The sequence below is a fragment of the Symphodus melops genome, assembly GCF_947650265.1.
Source record: "Symphodus melops genome assembly, chromosome: 10".
Taxonomy (NCBI): domain Eukaryota; kingdom Metazoa; phylum Chordata; class Actinopteri; order Labriformes; family Labridae; genus Symphodus; species Symphodus melops.
In genome coordinates, this window is record NC_136700.1 from 27,525,265 (window position 1) to 27,545,061 (window position 19,797).

General features: G+C 44.5%; 2 protein-coding genes across 2 annotated transcripts in view; both read right to left on the bottom strand.

The window, feature by feature from the left end:
- Positions 1-19,797, bottom strand: part of chrd (chordin) — a gene marked incomplete at its 3' end in the record, with an annotated part of 106,145 nt that overhangs the window by 16,895 nt on the left and 69,453 nt on the right. The window lies entirely within an intron of this gene.
- On the bottom strand, positions 1,722-14,047 carry LOC306831051 (NLR family CARD domain-containing protein 3-like). The gene is made up of 7 exons (XM_079354913.1): positions 13,846-14,047; positions 13,497-13,701; positions 11,515-13,372; positions 11,235-11,408; positions 10,885-11,052; positions 10,719-10,765; positions 1,722-2,275 (listed from the first exon to the last, which is right to left on the bottom strand). Exons 1-7 carry the CDS (start codon positions 13,936-13,938, stop codon positions 1,725-1,727), a joined length of 3,096 nt encoding a protein of 1,031 aa, XP_079211039.1. The 5' UTR covers positions 13,939-14,047; the 3' UTR covers positions 1,722-1,724.

Below are 19,797 nucleotides of genomic sequence, written 5' to 3' on the forward strand. Positions count from 1 at the left end.
AGCTGGCTGTGTTCTTCACTCCTGTGAACAGATGATCATGTTTCCCCTGCAGCTGGACCATCTAAGCAGTTTGCTCCCTAAAATCAAAACATGTTTAAGAAGTGTGACGTTAAATGATGCTTTACTCTGATTGGCTGCTGGAGTCACATCAAACCGTCGAAATGCTTTTAACTTGATCATTTGTGTGCGTAGCAAAGTCTGTTAACTCCACTAAAAACAAAGTAAAGTAAGAAAAAAACTAACGTTAACTCAACAAACATCAGGTCGAGTTGTAACTTTAGCCTAGCTTATCGCTAGCTTTACAGCATTAACGTTACAGCGTTAACTTTACAGCGTTAACTTTACAGCATTAACGTTACAGCTCCCGCGTCATCAGTGAGCAGGAATCAACAAACATTAGGCTTTTCAGTCGCCTTCCTCTTTAAACATGGATATCTTTAACTATTTAAATGAAATAAAATCAAATACTTGCATTTAATAGTGAAATTCAGATCAGCTCCGCAGGTCGGGCTTGAGGATGCCATTGTTTACATTAATGTTGAACGTCCCTTGCGTGCAATGCATCTTGGGAAGGGAAGGCTGCAAAGGATCCAACCGTTGAAGCCTCCAAAATCGGGGAAAGGAAGGCTGCATTTCTCGGCTGCATTCGAAGGAGCCGCTGAATTGGGACAGAACTTGTCGCGCCGGTGTGACGTAATCGGTCTTAGAATGCAGCCCACGAAGGCTGCAGCCCCTGGAATGGGACACAGCCAGAATCAGACGTCTATAGACTGAGAACACGTATAGAAAAGGCCAGTATCACCATCAGTGGCAGACTGGAAAAAAGAAAAAGACTTCAAAAATGAAAAACATGTTTTATATCTTTGAACCTCTGACTGCTGTCTTCATGTCTGTTTTAATATCAGCTGTTTGCAAACACACACTTCATTTTGGGTTTTGTGCTCATGTGAATGTTTGTTTGTTTTGTTGCTATGACGACATTAATGATGTTTTTTTGTTATGTCAAGATGATTTTTTTTTAAAAAGGAATTTTAATGCATTTGCATTTTTTTATTGAATTGTAACATTTTAAACGTGTAAATAAAGTGCTTTGCAAAATCAAATCTCTCCTGAGGCCGTTATTCCTCTAATCCTGCCTGTTTCTGCTCTCTATCACATCTAACAGGTTCAGAATAATAAGCCAGCACACCATTATATGTAAAGGAATACATGTCTTCTTCCTCTTTATTGACGGGAGTGACACTCAGATCCATGATTTTACATGTTAAACAGACGGGGATTCAGCAGGACTCCCTCATGTTACGTCACAGCCGAATGTGGAAGTAAAGAGCAAAGACTAAAACGTCTCCAGGAGACCCTGTGGGTTATTCATTTCTGAATTTCTTTAAAAACAGTATTGGTGACGTATTTTCATATGATTAGTTCAGTTTTGTCTTTAACCTGCAATATGCTCTTTAAAAGGGACCAGATGATCCAGGATCAGGTGATCCGGCTCACTTTGATCCTGTTTGGATCACCCTGATCCAGGTTCAGATTTAAGGATGATCAAATCCAGATGATCTTTTTTTGTCACTTCTTTTTGATTGGTGAGATCAGCACAATACAGACATTACAGAAGGAGGTCCATTATCCCCCCCCCCCCCATTACCAGGCCCCCCCAACCATGAAACAGAGCAGCTGGACAGAGTGAACAGAGTCAGCTGATCTTCAGTCAGCAGTGTTTCTCAGACCCACACATCACACAGAGACACTGAAGAACCAGGAGACCAGAACCTAAACCCAGGATAGAGAGGTTCAGTGAATGTGGTGTTGAAGGTGTGGAGGTGGATCAGTGTGTCAGAGGAGACTCTGTAGAAGGACAGAGAGCCAGCAGGACAGTCCACATACACTGCTACTCTGTGAGGGACAGACCAGGAGGAGGAGGAGAAGGAGATCTTTGTTACTCTGTCATTGTGTCTGACACAGTAACCTTCATCAGAGCAGCACAGACTCCAGGACTGATCATTACATCCAAACACACATTCATTAATGTTTCCTCTCCTTCTGATTCCTCTGTAACTCACTGATACATGAACCACTCCTCTCCACTCGACCTCCCAGTAACAGCGACCAGTCAGACCAGTCCTACACAGCAGCTGAGGACACCAGTATTGAAATCTTTCTGGATGATCAGGATATGACTGAAGCTCCTTCACACATGTCACCTTCCTGTTGTTGTCAGACAGTTTCAGGTTTCTGCTCACTGTGTTTGTGTCCAGTTCCAGCTCACAGGCGTCTGATGGAGAGAAGGAGACACAACACAGCTGCAGGTTATCATCTGTTCATTCATCAACAACTTTACTGAGAGTCCATCAAACAGTTCATATTCAGCACTGAATGATGTTTGACACCACTGAAATGTAATCATCCACTTCTAATCAACTTCACATGGAGTTACCATGCTGTAATCAAATCCTCATTTTACACTCAATAACTGTCCATTTAAAAAGTCCTCTTCTGTTTTTAAATCCACTAAACTGTCAGATTACAGACATGATGTGTAAATGAACAAGCCCCTGTTATTTGATTGTTTTCAGCTTTATTTGACTCTGTTTTCTAACATCACATCCATATGAGTGTAAACAGTAATGATGTGCATTCAATATGGATGTGGTTCATATAAAGGTGTATGTCCATAGTAAGTGTGACTTTGATGTTTGTGTGTATCTTCACATGTAAACTCTGTCATTCTAAATGGAGCTTGTTATACAAAGGTTTCTGTCCATACCAACAATATGACGTGTTTCTCTCTCATTTCAACATCTATCTTCTGACTTGGATGTTTCTGTGGACCTGACATTCAAACTCTGTCATTCTGGATATGACTTTGATAACAACATGTCAGACTTGAACCATGTTTCAAACTGTCAACAGCTTTATGTGACATCTTTACATTCAACACTAACTAAGTACTGAGCCATCATGCCCAAGCACTAACACATGTGACATTCAAGTAGCCCAGCACATGACAGTCATGAAATCAAAGGAGTGAATGCATGAATCAATGTCCAACATCAGGGATGGCTAATGGCCAACCACTGTAGTCAACAGCTGGGCCCGAGCTGGGCCCAACACCAGAGACAAGAAGACAGGGCCTTGCTGGACTGACTCCCTACATGCACTTCAATCAAAGTTTCAATAGAAATGTTCTCACTGTCATGGAGGTATGGCCATGACACATTGCATTGTGGGAAGAAAAGGTGAGAAGGCAGAGACGTTCCTCTCACATGGATTATGGATACTGCTGCTCCTCACTGAATCACTGAGTGACTGAGATGAAGAGCAGAGCTCTCCTTCAGTTAGCAGAGCTCTGCCTCCAAGTCTCTCTTCCTCTCACTCACTCACTGATTTGTGTCCTGAACGTACTGAAGAGAACGCTCGGGGAAAATACATGGGATTGTTTTTAGCAGCTTTCAGTTTCCACTAAATTCTCAGCTCATTGCTTTATGATTCAGCAGCGGCTGTTCTCAGTACGATGGAGAGCAGAAGGAAACGTTGGGCCGTGTTTCAGCTTATTCAATTCTGATTCACAGACAGAGCTACTGAGAAGAACTGAACACTTTACTGAACTGATTCTACTGATTCAGTACACTGAAAAGAACTGATTCTACCATCATGGAGACATATATTTATCATCTCTACTGACATATTCTTATTCTCTTTGTAATATTGAAGTTTTAGAAAAAACAAAGAAGAAGGAGCTCAAGTCAAATCAATGAAAGAGCAGCCTTGTGTTCTTATTGGAGGACTTATCTGGCTGTCTAAGCCTGTACATTGGAAGGTGCAGAAAGGGCCGTACACTTTGAATGCTCAAGTATTGAAGGTTGTCTGCTGTCAGCTATAAGTGAGATTCAAATGGTCCCGGGTTCCAGGTAGCACCTTGGTTCAGGGGCATTACTTCCCTCTTCTCATGATTCAGCTTGTAGCATGATATTGTAATATACTCCTCTAACACTGTGAGCAGCTGAGGCACAGACTTTTCTGGCTGTGTAATGTAAATGAAGAAATGGTCAGCATATAAGGAAAGGTTCACATGTTGTGCTCTGTATACAGCAGAGCTCCCTGTTAGAGTGAATTGCCACAGCTCGGGGTTCAATGGCCAAGTCAAATAAAAGAGGGGACAGAGGACAGCCCTGTCTGAAATGGCTTGGACACAACTCCATTTGTCTAAACCTGTGTTTTAAGAGACTCAGACATGATTTGAATGTATTTGATTAAAAAGCTCAACAAAGGTCATTTGCTTCAGCGTGTGAAAAAGATGTTCCCACTCCATTCTGTCAAATGCCTTTTGTGCATCCATGATATAATGAAAGTAGGATCTTCTGAGCATTGAACAAGTTCCATGGTATGGATTCATGTTGTGATGTTATCTGCACTCTGTCACTGTCCTCTAAATCCTGTCTGCTCTTTGTGGATGAGCTGTGTCATCACGCCCTCCAGCCGTACTGCCACCACTTTAGACAACATTTGAAAATACATTCAGTAAATATATATATATATATATATATATATATATATATATATATACATATACTGTATATATAAATATGTATTATTAAGAAGCCGAGTGTTAAAACATGAATAAACTTGTGTAGTGACTGAATGTAAAACATAAGTAATCATGAAATGCCTTTTCATCCTTTAATCTAAAATCGAATCGTTGACCACTCCCACTAACACTGACATGAAATATCACATCTGTTACCAAAACCAGCTGATTGATCGGAGCCTATTTAAGAATGAAGGGAACATAGACAGGATTGTGATTTAGACAGTAAAGATCCAGCCTTGCTGAAAGGTGCAGAAGAGAGCTCATCAGAGCGTCACAAGGTGTGAAGAAGAATGCATGAACACCTGCTGCAGCTGTATAATTCTCTGTAACCACATATCAGCCCCCAGACACACCGCTCCTTTGATCTTTAGGGGCCGTCTCCTAAAAACTTCTCTGTGTCTCCACTGTTGTGTTGCCTGCACCGGATGGCATGAAAATGTCCCGGGATCTGGCAATGAACTGGGAAGTTTTCCGTGCAGAATTCGAGGACTTTCTATTAGCCACGGGCCTCAACGAGAAGACTGAGGAGGTGCAGGCTGCATCGCTGAGATGCAAATGGGTAATGACTGCCGCCATGTGTATATGCACAACATGATATTGACGGAGGATGAAAAGAAAGACCCTACTGCCATCTTAACCGCGTTGGGCGAGTATTTTAGACTGGCAAAAAATGTTATCTTTGAGAGACATATGTGTTGGAATAAATTGTACATAAGTTATCATGAAGTGCCATAAAGGTGTTTGTATCACAAATGTTTCATAATGTGCAGAGGAGAACACTCTGCACTTTTCCAGTGTTGTGTTTATTGCAGAAACGTCCAGAAACGACCCAACGTCCTGCTGTCATGACTTCGCAAGCTGATAAAACTGCAAGCATGTGTCTCAACCCAGATGGAAGATGCACAAAGAAGACTGCACTCACACAACTTTCATAACTATCATACACACATAGCAACAATGTATTAGTTAGTAAGAGCAGCCTCACGCTTACCCCTTCCTTTATGCTCGCTCTTACTTTGTACTCAGGGCGTATCCTCTCAATAAAAAGAAAGGACGGAGAAAGAGACAGCAGAGAAGGTTTGGAGATTGTAACTGTGCTGTCTCTGACTTCTCTCCTTGCAAGTATTTTAACCTGAACTGATGTCTCTGTGTTCTTGATTTGAATCTATTGCAGACGCAGCTAACCTAGACAACTAATGTGCTGCGGGTGTCAGTTTTGGACCTGACAATATGCTGCAAACAGGAGACTGATGAGCCTATAGACAGTTTCCTAACTTACTTTAGCAAAGTGTTTTGAGACACCACATGCTCGACATGTCTTACCGTAGGCTGGACACTGTTCTCCCACTTCTGGCTGTTTCCACAGTACTTGCAAGAAAACTGTAGCTCTCTTTCTCTCTTGTCTTGCGTTTTATATCTCTCCTTTTGCTTGTCTGCTGTGTTTACACAATCCACCTGTACTTGTGGGCTTTCCATAATTTTCATCCACTTCTCAGTCAAATCTGCAAGACGACATATTTCATCTGCTGATGGTTGCATCAGCTCTCGTTCGCGCAGTAAGCGCCTTCGGGTGTCTGCGCTCGCAACCCTGAGCACCAGTCTAGCCCGAATCATTTCATCCTTTAGCCCATGGTAGTCACACGACGCAGCTTGTTCCCTTTGCCTTGTCAGGCTAGTAGCAAGACAAAAAAGGTGAATGTAATGGACATTGTTGAACAAGGCGAAGAAGACAAATACGTAGACAATACGTTCGTAGTCACAGAATACATAAGCACCTTGAATTCAAAAGGGCAGAAATGGTTTGTGCACCTGCATTTAAATAAGAAAAGACAAGCACGTAATGTGATGAGTAGCAAGGTGAAAGAGAAGTTATCACCAGGAACAGCACAAACTGAGACTGTACTCAGGACAAACTATGCCAACATTGGGAAGATTCCACACAGATTGCATTGTCAAAGAAAAAGAACATGACCTCGTCTTTGAGATAGTGGAAACTAGCCTCTCCTCTCTGGGGCCACATGCGAGCGCTTGGGCCTAATGACATTCACAATCCCGGAAGAGCTCAACAAAGTAGAGGACTGTACACCTCTCACAAAAGAACAGCTGTTAGCTAGCTACACAGATGTCTTCAATGACCAAATAGAGTCAGTCCCAGGAGAAATACACTTGGAGCTGGACCCACATATACCCCCAGTGCAATGTGCACCTCGAAATGTTCCAGTAGCGTTGAGAGATAAGGTCAAGAATGAATTAGACAAGCACATCAGAGCAGGCAACATCACATCAGTGTGCGAGCCCACGGCATGGATAAGCAACATGGTGACTGTCACAAAGCCAGAGAAGATACGGCTGTGCATCGACCCCAGACCCCTCAACCGTGCACTCCTGAGGTCTCTCTATCTCATGCTAACGCTGGAGGATGTGTTGTATGTGTTGTGAGGATATGTAAACTACCCAAAGCTCGCATTTTTACACTGGTTGATGCCCGCAATGCCTTTCTACAGTACAGGCTTGACGAGGAAAGCAGCCATCTGATGACCTTCTCCGACGCCGTGGGGCCGCATGAGGTGACGCAAACTCCCATTCGGCGTCTTGGTAGCACCAGAGATCTACCAACGCAAACAGTATGAACTGCTAGCCGGCCTGGCCGGCATTGAACCAATTGCCAATGGTTGTTGGGTGTGGTGAAACAAACACTGACGTGGAACGAGTCCACAACAACAACCTGCGTGCTCTCATGGAGCGGTGCCAAGCCGTGGAGTTCAATCTCAATCAATCAATCAATCAATCTTTATTTGTATAGCGTCAATTCATAACAGGCGTTATCTCGAGACACTTTACAAAAGCAGGTAAAGGACCTTACTGTTTGTCTGATAACATTAATGAAAGAGCAGGTAACAAGACCATACTCATTGTTATATTTACAAAAAGCAGGTAAAGGACCTTACTTAGGCTATATTACAAGAGTTGAGATGCCGACTCCCGCAGACACGAAAGCTGTCCAACGCTTCATTGGATTTGTGACACATCTTGCGAAATTTCTGCCAAAGCTCTCTGAGGTCATTTAGTGCCATATTGCTGGTAACAATATACATCCCCCCTGGCTCCACCAACAGCAGGAGTGAGGCTCTGAATGAACTCCACAAGCACATCAGTGAGCAGCAGACAGCACACCCTGATGCCTTTCTCTGTCATGGTTTGGTTTTGTTCTGTATTTAATCTTGTTTTAGTTTTCATTATTTCCCTTGTGTTGTGTATGTATGATTCCTAGTGTGGTTTACTTTCGTCCTTAGTGTGTTTCCCTGTATCCTTCTATGTTGTCTGTAGGCTTGTTTTCCTGTTACTTGTGTTTTCAGGTTCTGAGTTTGGCGTTTAATGTTTGCTAGTCAGTGTTTCCTGTTTTATTTTGTAATATCTTGTTTTAGTTCATGTCTTTTCATTGTCAGGTTTTACTTTGTACTTGTCCTCAGTGTTCTGCTCTTGTGTTCTTTGTTCCTTGTGTTTCCTGCCTTTGTGATGACCCTGATGTTCCTCACCTGTCTCGTTAGTCTCACCTGTGTCTGATTACCCCTTGTCTATTTAGTCTCTGTGTTTGCCTCAGTTTCTTGTCGGTTTTGGTTATTCTGCACTTGGGTCCTCCTCTCCTGTTTCCTACCCAGAACGTGACATTCTCATCCTGGCTGGGGATTTCAACCATGTGAACCCCAAGAGTGTACTTCCACAACTTCATGGTCAAGTTTCCCACTAGAGGTGACAATATTCTGGACAATGTTTACACTGTAAACAAAGGGGCCTACAAAGCCCTCTCCCTCCCCCACCTCGGGGCCTCAGACCACACCACTGTTATGCTAATGCCAGCATACAGGCCACTGGTTAAAGTCACCAAACCAGTTAGAAAGCAGGTACGGGTGTGGCCTGAGGGGTCCACAGAAGCACTCCAGGACTGCTTCTGCCACCAACAACAACATCACCGATCTCCAGGAGTACACAGAGACCGTCACGTCCTACATGGAAAAGTGCATGGACGATGTCACGGTCACCAAGACCTTCACCATTCGGGCCAATCAGAAGCCATGGCTGACAGGTGAAGTCCACAGGCTCCTGAAGGTCAGGAACACTGCCTTCAGAGCTGGGGACGCGGTGGGCCTAAGAACTGCCAGGGCCAACCTAATGGTGGCTGGCCTTATGGTGCAAAGACAATAATCTCCATCTGAACGTGGAGAAGACAAAGGAGATTGTTGTGGACTTCAGGAGAACGCACACCCAGCATGCTCCTCTGACCATCGACGGTGCTGCAGTGGAGAGGGTGAGCAGCACCAAGTTCCTGGGTGTGCACATCTCTGAAGACCTGTCCTGGAGCCTCAACTCTGCATCACTGGCCAAAAAAGCTCACCAGCGCCTTTACTTCCTCCACAAACTGAGGAGAGCGAGAGCCCCATCCTCCATCCTGCACACGTTCTACAGAGGCACCATTGAGAGCATCATGTCCAGCTGCATCACCGTGTGGTACGGCGCCTGCACTGTGTCCTGCCGTAAGACTCTGCAGCGCATCGTGAGAGCAGCTGAGAAGATCATTGGTGTCTCTCTTCCCCCCCTTCTGGACATTTACAACACACGTCTCACCCGCAAAGCCACCAGGATTGCAGGTGACCCCACCCACCCGTCCTACAGCCTCTTCAGCCTGCTGTCATCCGGGAGCAGACTGCAGAGTCTCCGTGCTCGAACCAGCAGGCTCAAGAACAGTTTATTCCACCAGGCAGTCAGGAGACTCAACTCCCTCCCTGCTCTCCCCCCCATTCGTCCCTTCTGCCCTCCTTCCCCCCTCTGCCTCCTGCCACAGTCTGCCCCTACAGGATCTGACATCACCTGCCTCCACCTCCACCCCCCACGTGCTCCACTAATTCACGCACTCTAAAAAACTCTGCACAGCCGTTTATTGTTTATGCTATTTGCACTATTTGATACACTACAAGGCACTACCTCACTCCTTAACTTAATCTGTACTCTGTTTATATTGTTAATACTTTATTTTATCCACAGACTGCCTCCATGGTGAAATACTCACAAGTGCCCTTGTCTGTCGATTGTCTGTCGTTCGTTATTTGTTGTCAGAAATGTCTTTAGTTAAGTTATTTGTTTTATAGTATTGGTTTTTTATTGCTACATTTTTTTTTATTTAAATTTGTCATGTTCATTGTTATTTTTTTAGTGCTCTTTTTTATGCACTGCAGGTTTGCACTGCGGGTTGAGGGGACTGCAATTACATCTGTGCTGTATGTCTAACATGGAGCATATTTGAACCTAACTGCTCGGCTTGCATTGAGTATGCCAGGAATCAGCAGAAGGAATCCATGATGTTGCATGAGTTACCCACATGTCCATGGCAAATAGTGAGCATGGACATATACGCCACCAGTTTGCACATCATGGGCAACCTGACAAAGTGATTACAGACAATGGCCCACAGTTCGCATGTGAACAATTTAGGAAGTTCGCATCAAATTAGGGTTTCACCCATGTCACTTCTTCACCCCGCCATCCAAAGTCGAACGGCAAGGCTGAAGCGGCTGTGAAAATAGTGAAATCACTCTGTAAGCTGGCAAGAGCAGATGGCACAGATACATGGATGGCCATACTCCACTGGTGCAACACACTCACAGACGGGTTAGACAGCAGCCCAGCTCAACGCCTAATGTCGCGTAGACTCAAATCCTCACTGCCTGTTGCAGACAGCCTGCTGCAGCCACATGTAGTCGTTGGAGTGACAAAGAAGCACTGGTGGAAGCGGCGGTTGACAAAATCAATCTATGACAGATCCGCCAGGGACCTCTGAAGGTGGGAGACCAGATCAGAATGAAGCCTCTCCCAGGTGATCGCGCAGGAAAATCATAGGAACATCCTGACAAATATTCACACTACACATAGATATAGATTCATCAGGATCAATATTTAAAACATGATGTGATCATATTTTCATTTTCATTTATTTCAGTTTACATCTTTTATTGTGTAATATTTCAACTCTCATCAGTTTCCATCACCCTCACTTTTATCATCACTTTGTGTTACTTCCATCATCCAACATGTGCTGCTGTGTTCTGATGAAGAGAAATGAAAACACACTCACACTTCCTCAGACCAGGTTTCAGTCCGTGCAGTACACCATGATCCAACCTGGAGGAAGAAACCAGATCAGAATCTACTTCATCCATCTTCATTTAAATCACCATCAGACAAGAAGCAGAGTTCATCATTCAGAAACAGTGAGACAGCTTCTGTGTGTCTGTCTGTACCTCAGTGTCTCCAGTCTGCAGTGTGGATCCTCCAGTCCAGCAGACAGCAGCTTCTCTCCTCCTTCTCCTGGATGATTGTAGCTCAGGTCCAGCTCTCTCAGGGGGGAGGAGCTTAGAGCTGAGGCCAGAGACGCACAACCTTCTTCTGTGATCAGACAGCCTGACAGACTACACACACACACACACACACACACACACACACACACACACACACACACACAGGTCCATTCTCAGCTGTTTTACCAGTAACATCCAGACATGACCATGCAGCTGAACAGAGTCAACTTTATAATCTGATACTGATCAACATTTACTCTGGTGGGAATAATCTGTATCAGCTGCACACTAACCTGAGAGTGTCCAGTCTACAGAGAGGACTCTTCAGTCCAGCAGACAGCAGCTTCACTCCTGAATCCTGCAGGTTGTTGTTGCTCAGGTCCAGCTCTCTCAGACTAGAGGACTGGGAGCTGAGGACTGAGGACAGAGCTTCACAGCTTGTCTCTGAGAGGTTACAACCACCCAGCCTGCAGAGGATTCAGAAGAACACAAATGAAAACAATTACAAACCATAGTTGTTATTTCTGAATAAAGAGAACTACATTTAACCTGGATAGTTATGTGAGCACTTACAGAGCTTTGTTTGAAGCTTTGATCACAGGCAGCAGCCTCAGAAGAGCCTCCTCTGAAGCAGAGTATTTCTTCAGGTCAAACACATCCAGATCTTTTTCTGATGACAGTAAGATGAAGACCAGAGCTGACCACTGAGCAGGAGACAGTTTATCTGTGGAGAGACGTCCTGATCTCAGGGACTGTTGGATCTCCTCCACGAGAGAACGATCATTCAGTTCATTCAAACAATGGAACAGATTGATGCTTTTCTCTGCAGACAGATCCTCACTGATCTTCTTCTTGATGTACTTGACTGTTTTCTGATTGGTCTGTGAGCCACTTCCTGTGTGTGTCAGCAGACCTCGTAGGTGACTCTGATTGGTCTGTGAGCCACTTCCTGTGTGTGTCAGCAGACCTCGTATGTGACTCTGATTGGTCTGTAGAGAAAGACCGAGGAGGAAGCGGAGGAACAAGTCCAGGTTTCCATGTGGACTCTGTAAGGCCTGGTCCACAGCACTCTGATATAAAAGTGTTGGATTAAGTTTTTCTCTGAATACTTTAGACCTCCTGGATGTTGTTTGTTTCTCTGACATCAGATTGACTCCATAGTTTACAAAGGTCAGATGGACATGAAGAGCAGCCAGAAACTCCTGAACACTCAGATGGATGAAGCAGAACACCTTGTCCTGGTACAGTCCTCTCTCCTCTTTAAAGATCTGTGTGAACACTCCTGAGTACACTGAGGCTGCTCTGATATCGATGCCACACTCTGTCAGGTCTGACTCATAGAAGATCAGGTTTCCTTTCTGCAGCTGCTCAAAAGCCAGTTTTCCCAGAGACTCAATCATCTTCCTGCTCTCTTGACTCCAGTGTGGATCTGTCTCAGCTCCTCCATCATACTTGATGTTCTTCAGTTTGGACTGAACCACCAGGAAGTGGATGTACATCTCAGTCAGGGTCTTGGGCAGCTCTCCTCCCTCTCTGGTCTTCAGCACATCCTCCAGAACTGTAGCAGTGATCCAGCAGAAGACCGGGATGTGGCACATGATGTGGAGGCTTCGGGATGTCTTGATGTGGGAGATGATCCTGTTGGCCTGCTCCTCATATCTGAATCTCTTCCTGAAGTACTCGTCCTTCTGTGGGTCAGTGAACCCTCTGACCTCTGTCACCATGTCAACACAGTCAGGAGGGATCTGATTGGCTGCTGCAGGTCGTGTGGTTATCCAGAGGCGAGCAGAGGGAAGCAGTTTCCCCCTGATGAGGTTTGTCAGCAGCACATCCACTGAGGTGGACTCTGTGACATCAGTCAGGGTCTGGTTGTTTTTAAAGTCCAGAGGAAGTCGACACTCATCCAGACCGTCAAAGATGAACACCACCTGGAACTCTTCAGACCTGCAGATTCCTGCTTCTTTGGTTTCAGGAAAGAAGTGATGAACAAGTTCCACCAAGCTGAACTTTTTCTCTTTCAGCACATTCAGCTCTCTGAAAGTGAATGGAAATGTGAAGTGTATGTCCTGGTTGGCTTTGTCTTCAGCCCAGTCCAGAGTGAACTTCTGTGTTAAGACTGTTTTCCCGATGCCAGCCACTCCCTTTGTCATCACTCTTCTGATTGGTCCATCTCTTCCAGGTGAGGCTTTAAAGATGTCTTCTTGTCTGATGGTTGTTTCTGCTCTGTCTGGTTTCCTGGATGCTGTTTCAATCTGTCTGACCTCGTGTTCCTCGTTGACCTCTCCAGTCCCTCCCTCTGTGATGAAGAGCTCTGTGTAGATCTGGTTCAGAAGGGTTGGGTGTCCTGCTTTAGCGATCCCCTCAAACACACACTGGAACTTCTCCTTTAGGTTAGATTTCAGTTTACGCTGACACTCTGCAGTGACAGTTCCTGAGTAAAGACAGAACTGAGATCAATGAACAGATCCTGATATAGATCACATGACTATCTGAGTTTGAACTTTAAACCTCTTTGTCCTTTTTCTAAAATATGAAATCTGTTCAGATGTTCTTACTGCTCTGCAGACAGTCAGCCAGCTCCTCCTGCTTCATTCTCCTCAGGAAGTGGAGAGTGATCTTCAAAAATGTCTCTTTACAGCTTCTCCTCTGCTCTTCATCCTCACTCTGACTCTCTAAGCATTCTGGGTAATCTGGACTCAGAGCCCTCTGGACTCTCTTCAGCTCGTTCTTCACAAAGGTGATGATGTTCTCCTCCAGCAGCTGGAACAGAAGGAGACACTTTATTTCCTATAAAGTGGTAGAACTCAACATGTGGTTCATGTGTCAGTCTGAAGGTCAGCTGCTCTAAACACAACAATAACTTAGCATTACATTCTTGTCTTGGTAGTTGATGAAATAACACACCATAAAGATGGAGTCCAGGTCTGTTAGATCCTGCTGGTCTGATGGATCTCTGTGAACCTGGGAGCTCTCCTGTTGAACTCTGTGACAGGACATATTACACAAGAAAACAATGGGTCATATATGATGAAGCTCTGAGCCAAGATATGAGTCTTTGAACCACAGAGTCAGAACATTCACTGGATTTTTAATTCTTACCTTCCATCAGCACCACGTCCATCTTTGAAGTGAAATAGACCGGTCACTCTTCATGGACACACAGCTGGGTCCAGGAGAGTCCGGTCTCTGGTCTTGCATCCTGATACAAACAAACAGCTGCTTCATGAACAAAGATCATCTTTAATCAGATTGTTCCAGTTCAAACTAGCAGATGGATCATCAGTAATCAGGAGGCAGAGCTGAAGTTCTCCACAGTTCTGTTTCTATTAGAACAGTATCTCACTCAGAATACAGCCAACAGCTGCTGCGGTTACATGGACACAAATAATCTGAATAAATGATCTGAATAAAAACGCAGCATGTAAACATGTCAAACAGAACAGACTGATCCGATCAGGCTCATTCTGATGGAGAGAGGGGTTCATGCTGTTGTTGGGATCAGGATCGATGTACACACTGGATCTGATGGTGTCTGCCTGACTGGGGTCAAACGGTCCTGACTGTTGTTTGGATCAGGGTCCATGTACACACTGGATCTGATGGTGTCTGCCTGACTGGGGTCAAACGGTCCTGACTGTTGTTGGGATCAGGATCCATGTACACACTGGATCTGATGGTGTCTGCCTGACTGGGATCAAACGGTCCTCACTGTTGTTGGGATCAGGATCCATGTACACACTGGATCTGATGGTTTCTGCCTGACTGGGGTCACACGGTCCTGACTGTTGTTGGGATCAGGATCCATGTACACACTGGATCTGATGGTGTCTGCCTGACAGGGGTCAAACGGTCCTGACTGTACCTGACTGTACATGCCCCAGTAAAGTGACGTGTTTCCATCAGAGCCTGCTTACAGTCTGTGATCAGAGCGTCATCAATGATCTCTGAGTCAATATAAAGTTTAGTCTCTTGATCCATGAGGACGACTCTCTCTCACCTGTCTCACTCAGAATACAGCCAACACTGTGTCTGTCCTCACATTCTTCAGACTGGACTCAGGCACTTGGGTACAACATTTTATTTAAAGCAGGTGATGCTCGTTTAATCTCAGCTGAGACAAGTAACAGGTGCTGGCAATATAGAAATCCCACCTGATGCCAGTGAGAATGTCTAAAAGTTGACTCAACCTCTGTGTTGTGTGCCTACGTGTGTCACACCGAGCATGGAGAAGAGAAAGAAGAGCCAGAGCTGTCTGAGGACTTAAGAAGAACAATTATGGAAAAATATCAACAATCTCAAGGTTACAAGACCATCTCCAGAGATCCTGAGGTTCCTTTGTCTACTGTAATATAATCAAGAAGTTTATCATCCATGGCACTGTGGCTAATCTCCCCGGACGAATGGTGGATAAACATCCTCAGTCAACTTCTACACAAATTCAAGGTGTCCTGCAGACTCTGGGTGCAGAAGTGTCAGCTCAGACCAGACGTCGTCATCTGAATGAGAAGAAGCGCTATGGCAGGAGAACGAGGAGAACCCCACTGCTGACTAAGAGACAGAAAGAAGCCAGGCTGGAGTTTGCAAACATGGACCTGAGTAAGCCTCAATCCTTCTGGGAGAACGTTTTGTGGACAGACGAGACTAAGGTAGAGCTTTTTTTTTTTTTTTAAGTTTTATTTTGTTTGTTGATAGAGGGAGGACAGTGGATAGAGTCGGAAAGGGGGAGAGAGAGTGGGGAGAGACATGCGGGAGATGGGCCACAGGCCGGACGCGAACCCGGGCCGCCCGCGCGTGAGGACTGAGCCTCAATACGTGGGGTCGCGCGCACTGCCGCTGCGCCACCGGCGACCCCAAAGGTAGAGCTTTTTGGAAAAGCACATCTACTGTTTACAGAAAACAGAATGAGGCCTACAAGGACAAGAACACAGTGCCAAGAGTCAAACATGGTGCAGATTCAATCATGTTTTAGGGTTGTTTTTGCTGTCTCTGGATCTAAATCCCATAAACACATATGGAGAGACCTCAAAATGGCTGTTGCAACAAGACACCCTTCAAATCTGAGAGACCTGGAGCAATTTGTAAAAGAAGAGTGGTCCAAAATTCTACCTGAGAGCTGAAAGGGTGTAAGAGGTATGAGTCTTCAAACAAAGTCAGGAAATAAACTTGACTTTTCAGAGCTCACCTTCCATCAGCACCACGTCCATCTTTAAAGTCGATGATAAAACCTTTAGACCGGTCACTCTTCATGGACACACAGCTGGGTCCAGGACAGTCTGCTCTCTGGTCCTGCATCCTGATACAAACACACTACATTATTAGTTACTGTGAGCAGCAGCTGAGACACTGATGATGATGGAGTGATGAAGGTGGAGGGATGCTGTGACATGGAGAAGAGTCATGGACAGTTAGAGATGGTGATCTCACCTCAGAGCTTCCTGTTCCTCACACAGAGGAGAGAGTACCTCCCTCTAAAACCTCTCTGTGTCCTCACGCTGATCCATAGCAGAGCGCCCCCTGCTGGAAGAGCTGACCTCTGTCACTATGGCAACACTGACCCAGTTCAGCTGCTGGAGTCACATCCAGTCAAAGAGCTTCACCTGTGGAGGACGCACCTTCATCATCATCATCATCACCATGCTCTATGTCAGTGAGCCATTATTGGATGATAATAATCTATATTAGATATAATATGTCACATGTGAGGACACCTTTAGTTAATGAATCACATGACTGTACAACACTGGCTGAAGGTTCCCTGAACATTGATCATTTGGACATTCATGACTCTTCTATGATTTCTGTCATCATTAGTTCATATTTTGATTTGGTTGAATTCCAACATTTATATTGTCCTGTAAGTCTTGTGTCAGCCAGGCCAGCAGGGGGCCCTCCAGACAAACTCTGAATCACAGCAGGGGCTCAAAGTTTTCAATGACAGTAAGAAAGCTCTCTTAGTACCCGATCACACGGAGACATTTCTGTAGAACAGCGGCTCCAGATAAATCCTGGTTTTCCTTTGGAACAGCGCGGGTTCAGGCGCTCTTCTTTCATGCTGTCAGACACATTTTTACAGCAGTTTGTAATGCTCATCACATTTAAAACATGTGAGGCCTGTATTATTTCAGCCATGTTCTTGGACACTAGCCCCCCCTCACATATGATTTTAAACATGTGATTTATCATCTTGTTCAGTCAGACTGGTAGTTATTTCTGTACAAAGGCAGTGTCATATTTTAGGTGGAATATCTGTGGATGGATCAAAGAAGTATCACACAGGCACTTTTGGGGCAGCTCAGGGCAGCACAGGGGTCTTTGATGCCATGCGTAGCTCAGTCCACCCAGATGTCCCAGAGTCACGCTGAGTTGATGTGTTTGTGTCTCTGGGTTTCAGACCAAAGTCAAAGAATCATAACAATCTCATGCACGCTTGGTTTTTTGTGTACAAGTTTGCAACAAACATTTTCAGCTCTTCTGATCAAGCAGCAGAGTCGCATCGCATCAATGTCACTCAAAGCAGCCAATCAAATCCAGTCGGAGGTTTGACCTCCACTCTTTATGACATTTTCCCCTCCTGCTCTAGAAGCAACTTTGACCCTGTTAGAGGGGAAACTTTAATAAACGTTAATGTGCAGAAGAAGCTCTCTGCTCTGTGCTGATCTCTGCTCTGGCTGCAGACAGACCAGTCTTTGTGTTGCTTGGCAACCGTCCAGTTTCAGAGAAGAAGTGGAACCAGTTGATCTGATGGAGTGATTATTTTTAGTCCTGACTCCACACCCTCCCTCTGCAGTGTAACACTGTACTGTTAGCATGTTAGCATAGCCTGCATGCTAACTGATGATCATTGTGTCTCCTGTACTTCCACTGTAGTCACAGCAGCTAATGAACCTGGTGGCTAACTGTTAGCTTACAGCTCTTTAGACACTTAAACAGAGAGTCTTAAAAACAGGTCAAAGTGTCTCTTACCTTCAACAGAGAACAGATCTGCGTCAGACCGGGACAGAGTCAGAGTCCAAACTACTGAGAGCAGGAAACGGCAGAGCTGGTTCATCAACATACCAACAGGTGATCACAGGGCACACCCTCCATTTCTCCCTGAAGGAAGTTTGACTCTTTGATTTGAAGATTCAGGACAAGAAATCAAAGTGTTTGTGTGATCAGAAGCAGCAGAGATCGTCTTCATGTTGAAACCTCAGCTGTCAATCAAGAGAAGAACATTCAGACTGTCTTTACAAAAAGACACAAACTGGACTCATTACACTGATTCCATCAACGTGGGGCTGTAGTCAAATATAAGAATTAAACTCATGTCTACAAATACATGTGAAGTTTCAGTGAGAACTAGATTGTGTCAGCTCAGATTACATGTACACAATATATTCATGTGTTGAAAATGAGTGTGTGGAAGGAGGAAGTCTTATTATGGATTTGACCATTGAAGAAAGAGAAGCTGATGGAAACATGAATAAAAAGTGATCAAACTAAACATGTTGAATGAATCTAAAAATAAAGGTGTACTAGGAGCATTTTAGATGTTTCAGCTTAGATACAACAAGCATAGTTAAAGTCATTGAGCAGTCACAGCTCACTGATAAGTTCCCACTGGCTGCCTATACGCTGGAGGAATGGTTTCTCTTAAACACCATATCTGTTTATCAAAGTAGGTCAAGTATCCCTTCAAACCAGTTTGTGCCTTATTGTTATGAACCGTCTCCTCTTGACTTATTTGTTGAATTATTCCACATTTGAACTGTTTTTTAAAATGCTTGCTGTTACATGTCACAGTCTCTTTCCCTGTCGTCTCATTGAATTGTCTCCTTGTTCTTTATCTTTGTTTTTTTCAGTTCTGCTTGACCAAGGCTTTGAGGATGTCAGGCCCTGCCCAGCTACGACTTATAATCATACACTTTCTGTTTATTTGTTGGATATCCCCTTGAGATGATCCATCTCGTTTTCAAGAATACAAAAACACAATCAGTACAATTGAACACAGACACAGTTACATACAATGTACACACATAAAGGCTCTCGCTGACATATCCCGCCCATAAACCCACAGCACCCTCACTAAACCATCAGAGGTAGATACACATGACATATTATACAATCAACAAGACTAAGATCTATTATTACAGCAGCAAGATGGCATTAGAAGCAGGAGCATGATTTTCTAAAAGTGTCTCTTGGAGTTATAATTGAAGAGACTCAAAGTCATAAGTGAACCCTACCAGCTGGGATTCCTTTTACAGTAGAAGAACTTTTGGCTTTAATCTATCACCGAGTTTTACTGTTATGGACCTGGACAAAGACTTTGATCACCAATTCTTCACTCAAACATCAACTGATATTATTCAGGACAAAGACACAGTCAAAGTGGTTCAAAGTGAACCTTCTGTCCTGATGAGCTGATGAAGTATGTTAGTTTGATGTTGTAGTAAGTAGTTAGTGATGTAGTAACAGGTTACATAACTGTGTAGATAATGTGATCCCTACTAAACAAACACAAATATATGCTCACACTAACCCTGGGTTCCTCCTGAGAGAAAGGAAAACGCTTTGAATTGAAAAAGAAAAAACCTTTCAAACGACCCACAGACGACTGGGGGAGGTAACGACTCCAGCTGAAACTAGCTCAACGACTCAGCTACCGACTCTGATGGTCATCCACAGAGGCTCCGCCCACCAGATGGTTCAGAACAGCAGAAGCCTTTCAGAGGAGAGGACAAACATCTTCAAGGGGTGCATCTGAATTACAAAGTGCCAACACAGTCAGTAGACAGTCCCTACTCTCTGTGCTGTATCCTGTTAGTATCTACTGTTCAGTTTTAGAGAACCAGGGCCATGAAAACACAGTTCAAA

What these genes read in the sequence shown, in the direction of transcription:
- LOC306831051 (XM_079354913.1), bottom strand. Translation starts at nt 13,938, where the DNA reads ATGTCCTGTCACAGAGTTCAACAGGAGAGCTCCCAGGTTCACAGAGAT. An exon ending in ACCTGGACTCCATCTTTATG is followed by an intron (nt 13,702 to 13,845) that starts GTGTGTTATTTC and finishes CTTCTGTTCCAG; the next exon opens with CTGCTGGAGGAGAACATCAT. An exon ending in TGCAGACTGGAGACACTGAG is followed by an intron (nt 10,766 to 10,884) that starts GTACAGACAGAC and finishes TTCTTCCTCCAG; the next exon opens with GTTGGATCATGGTGTACTGC.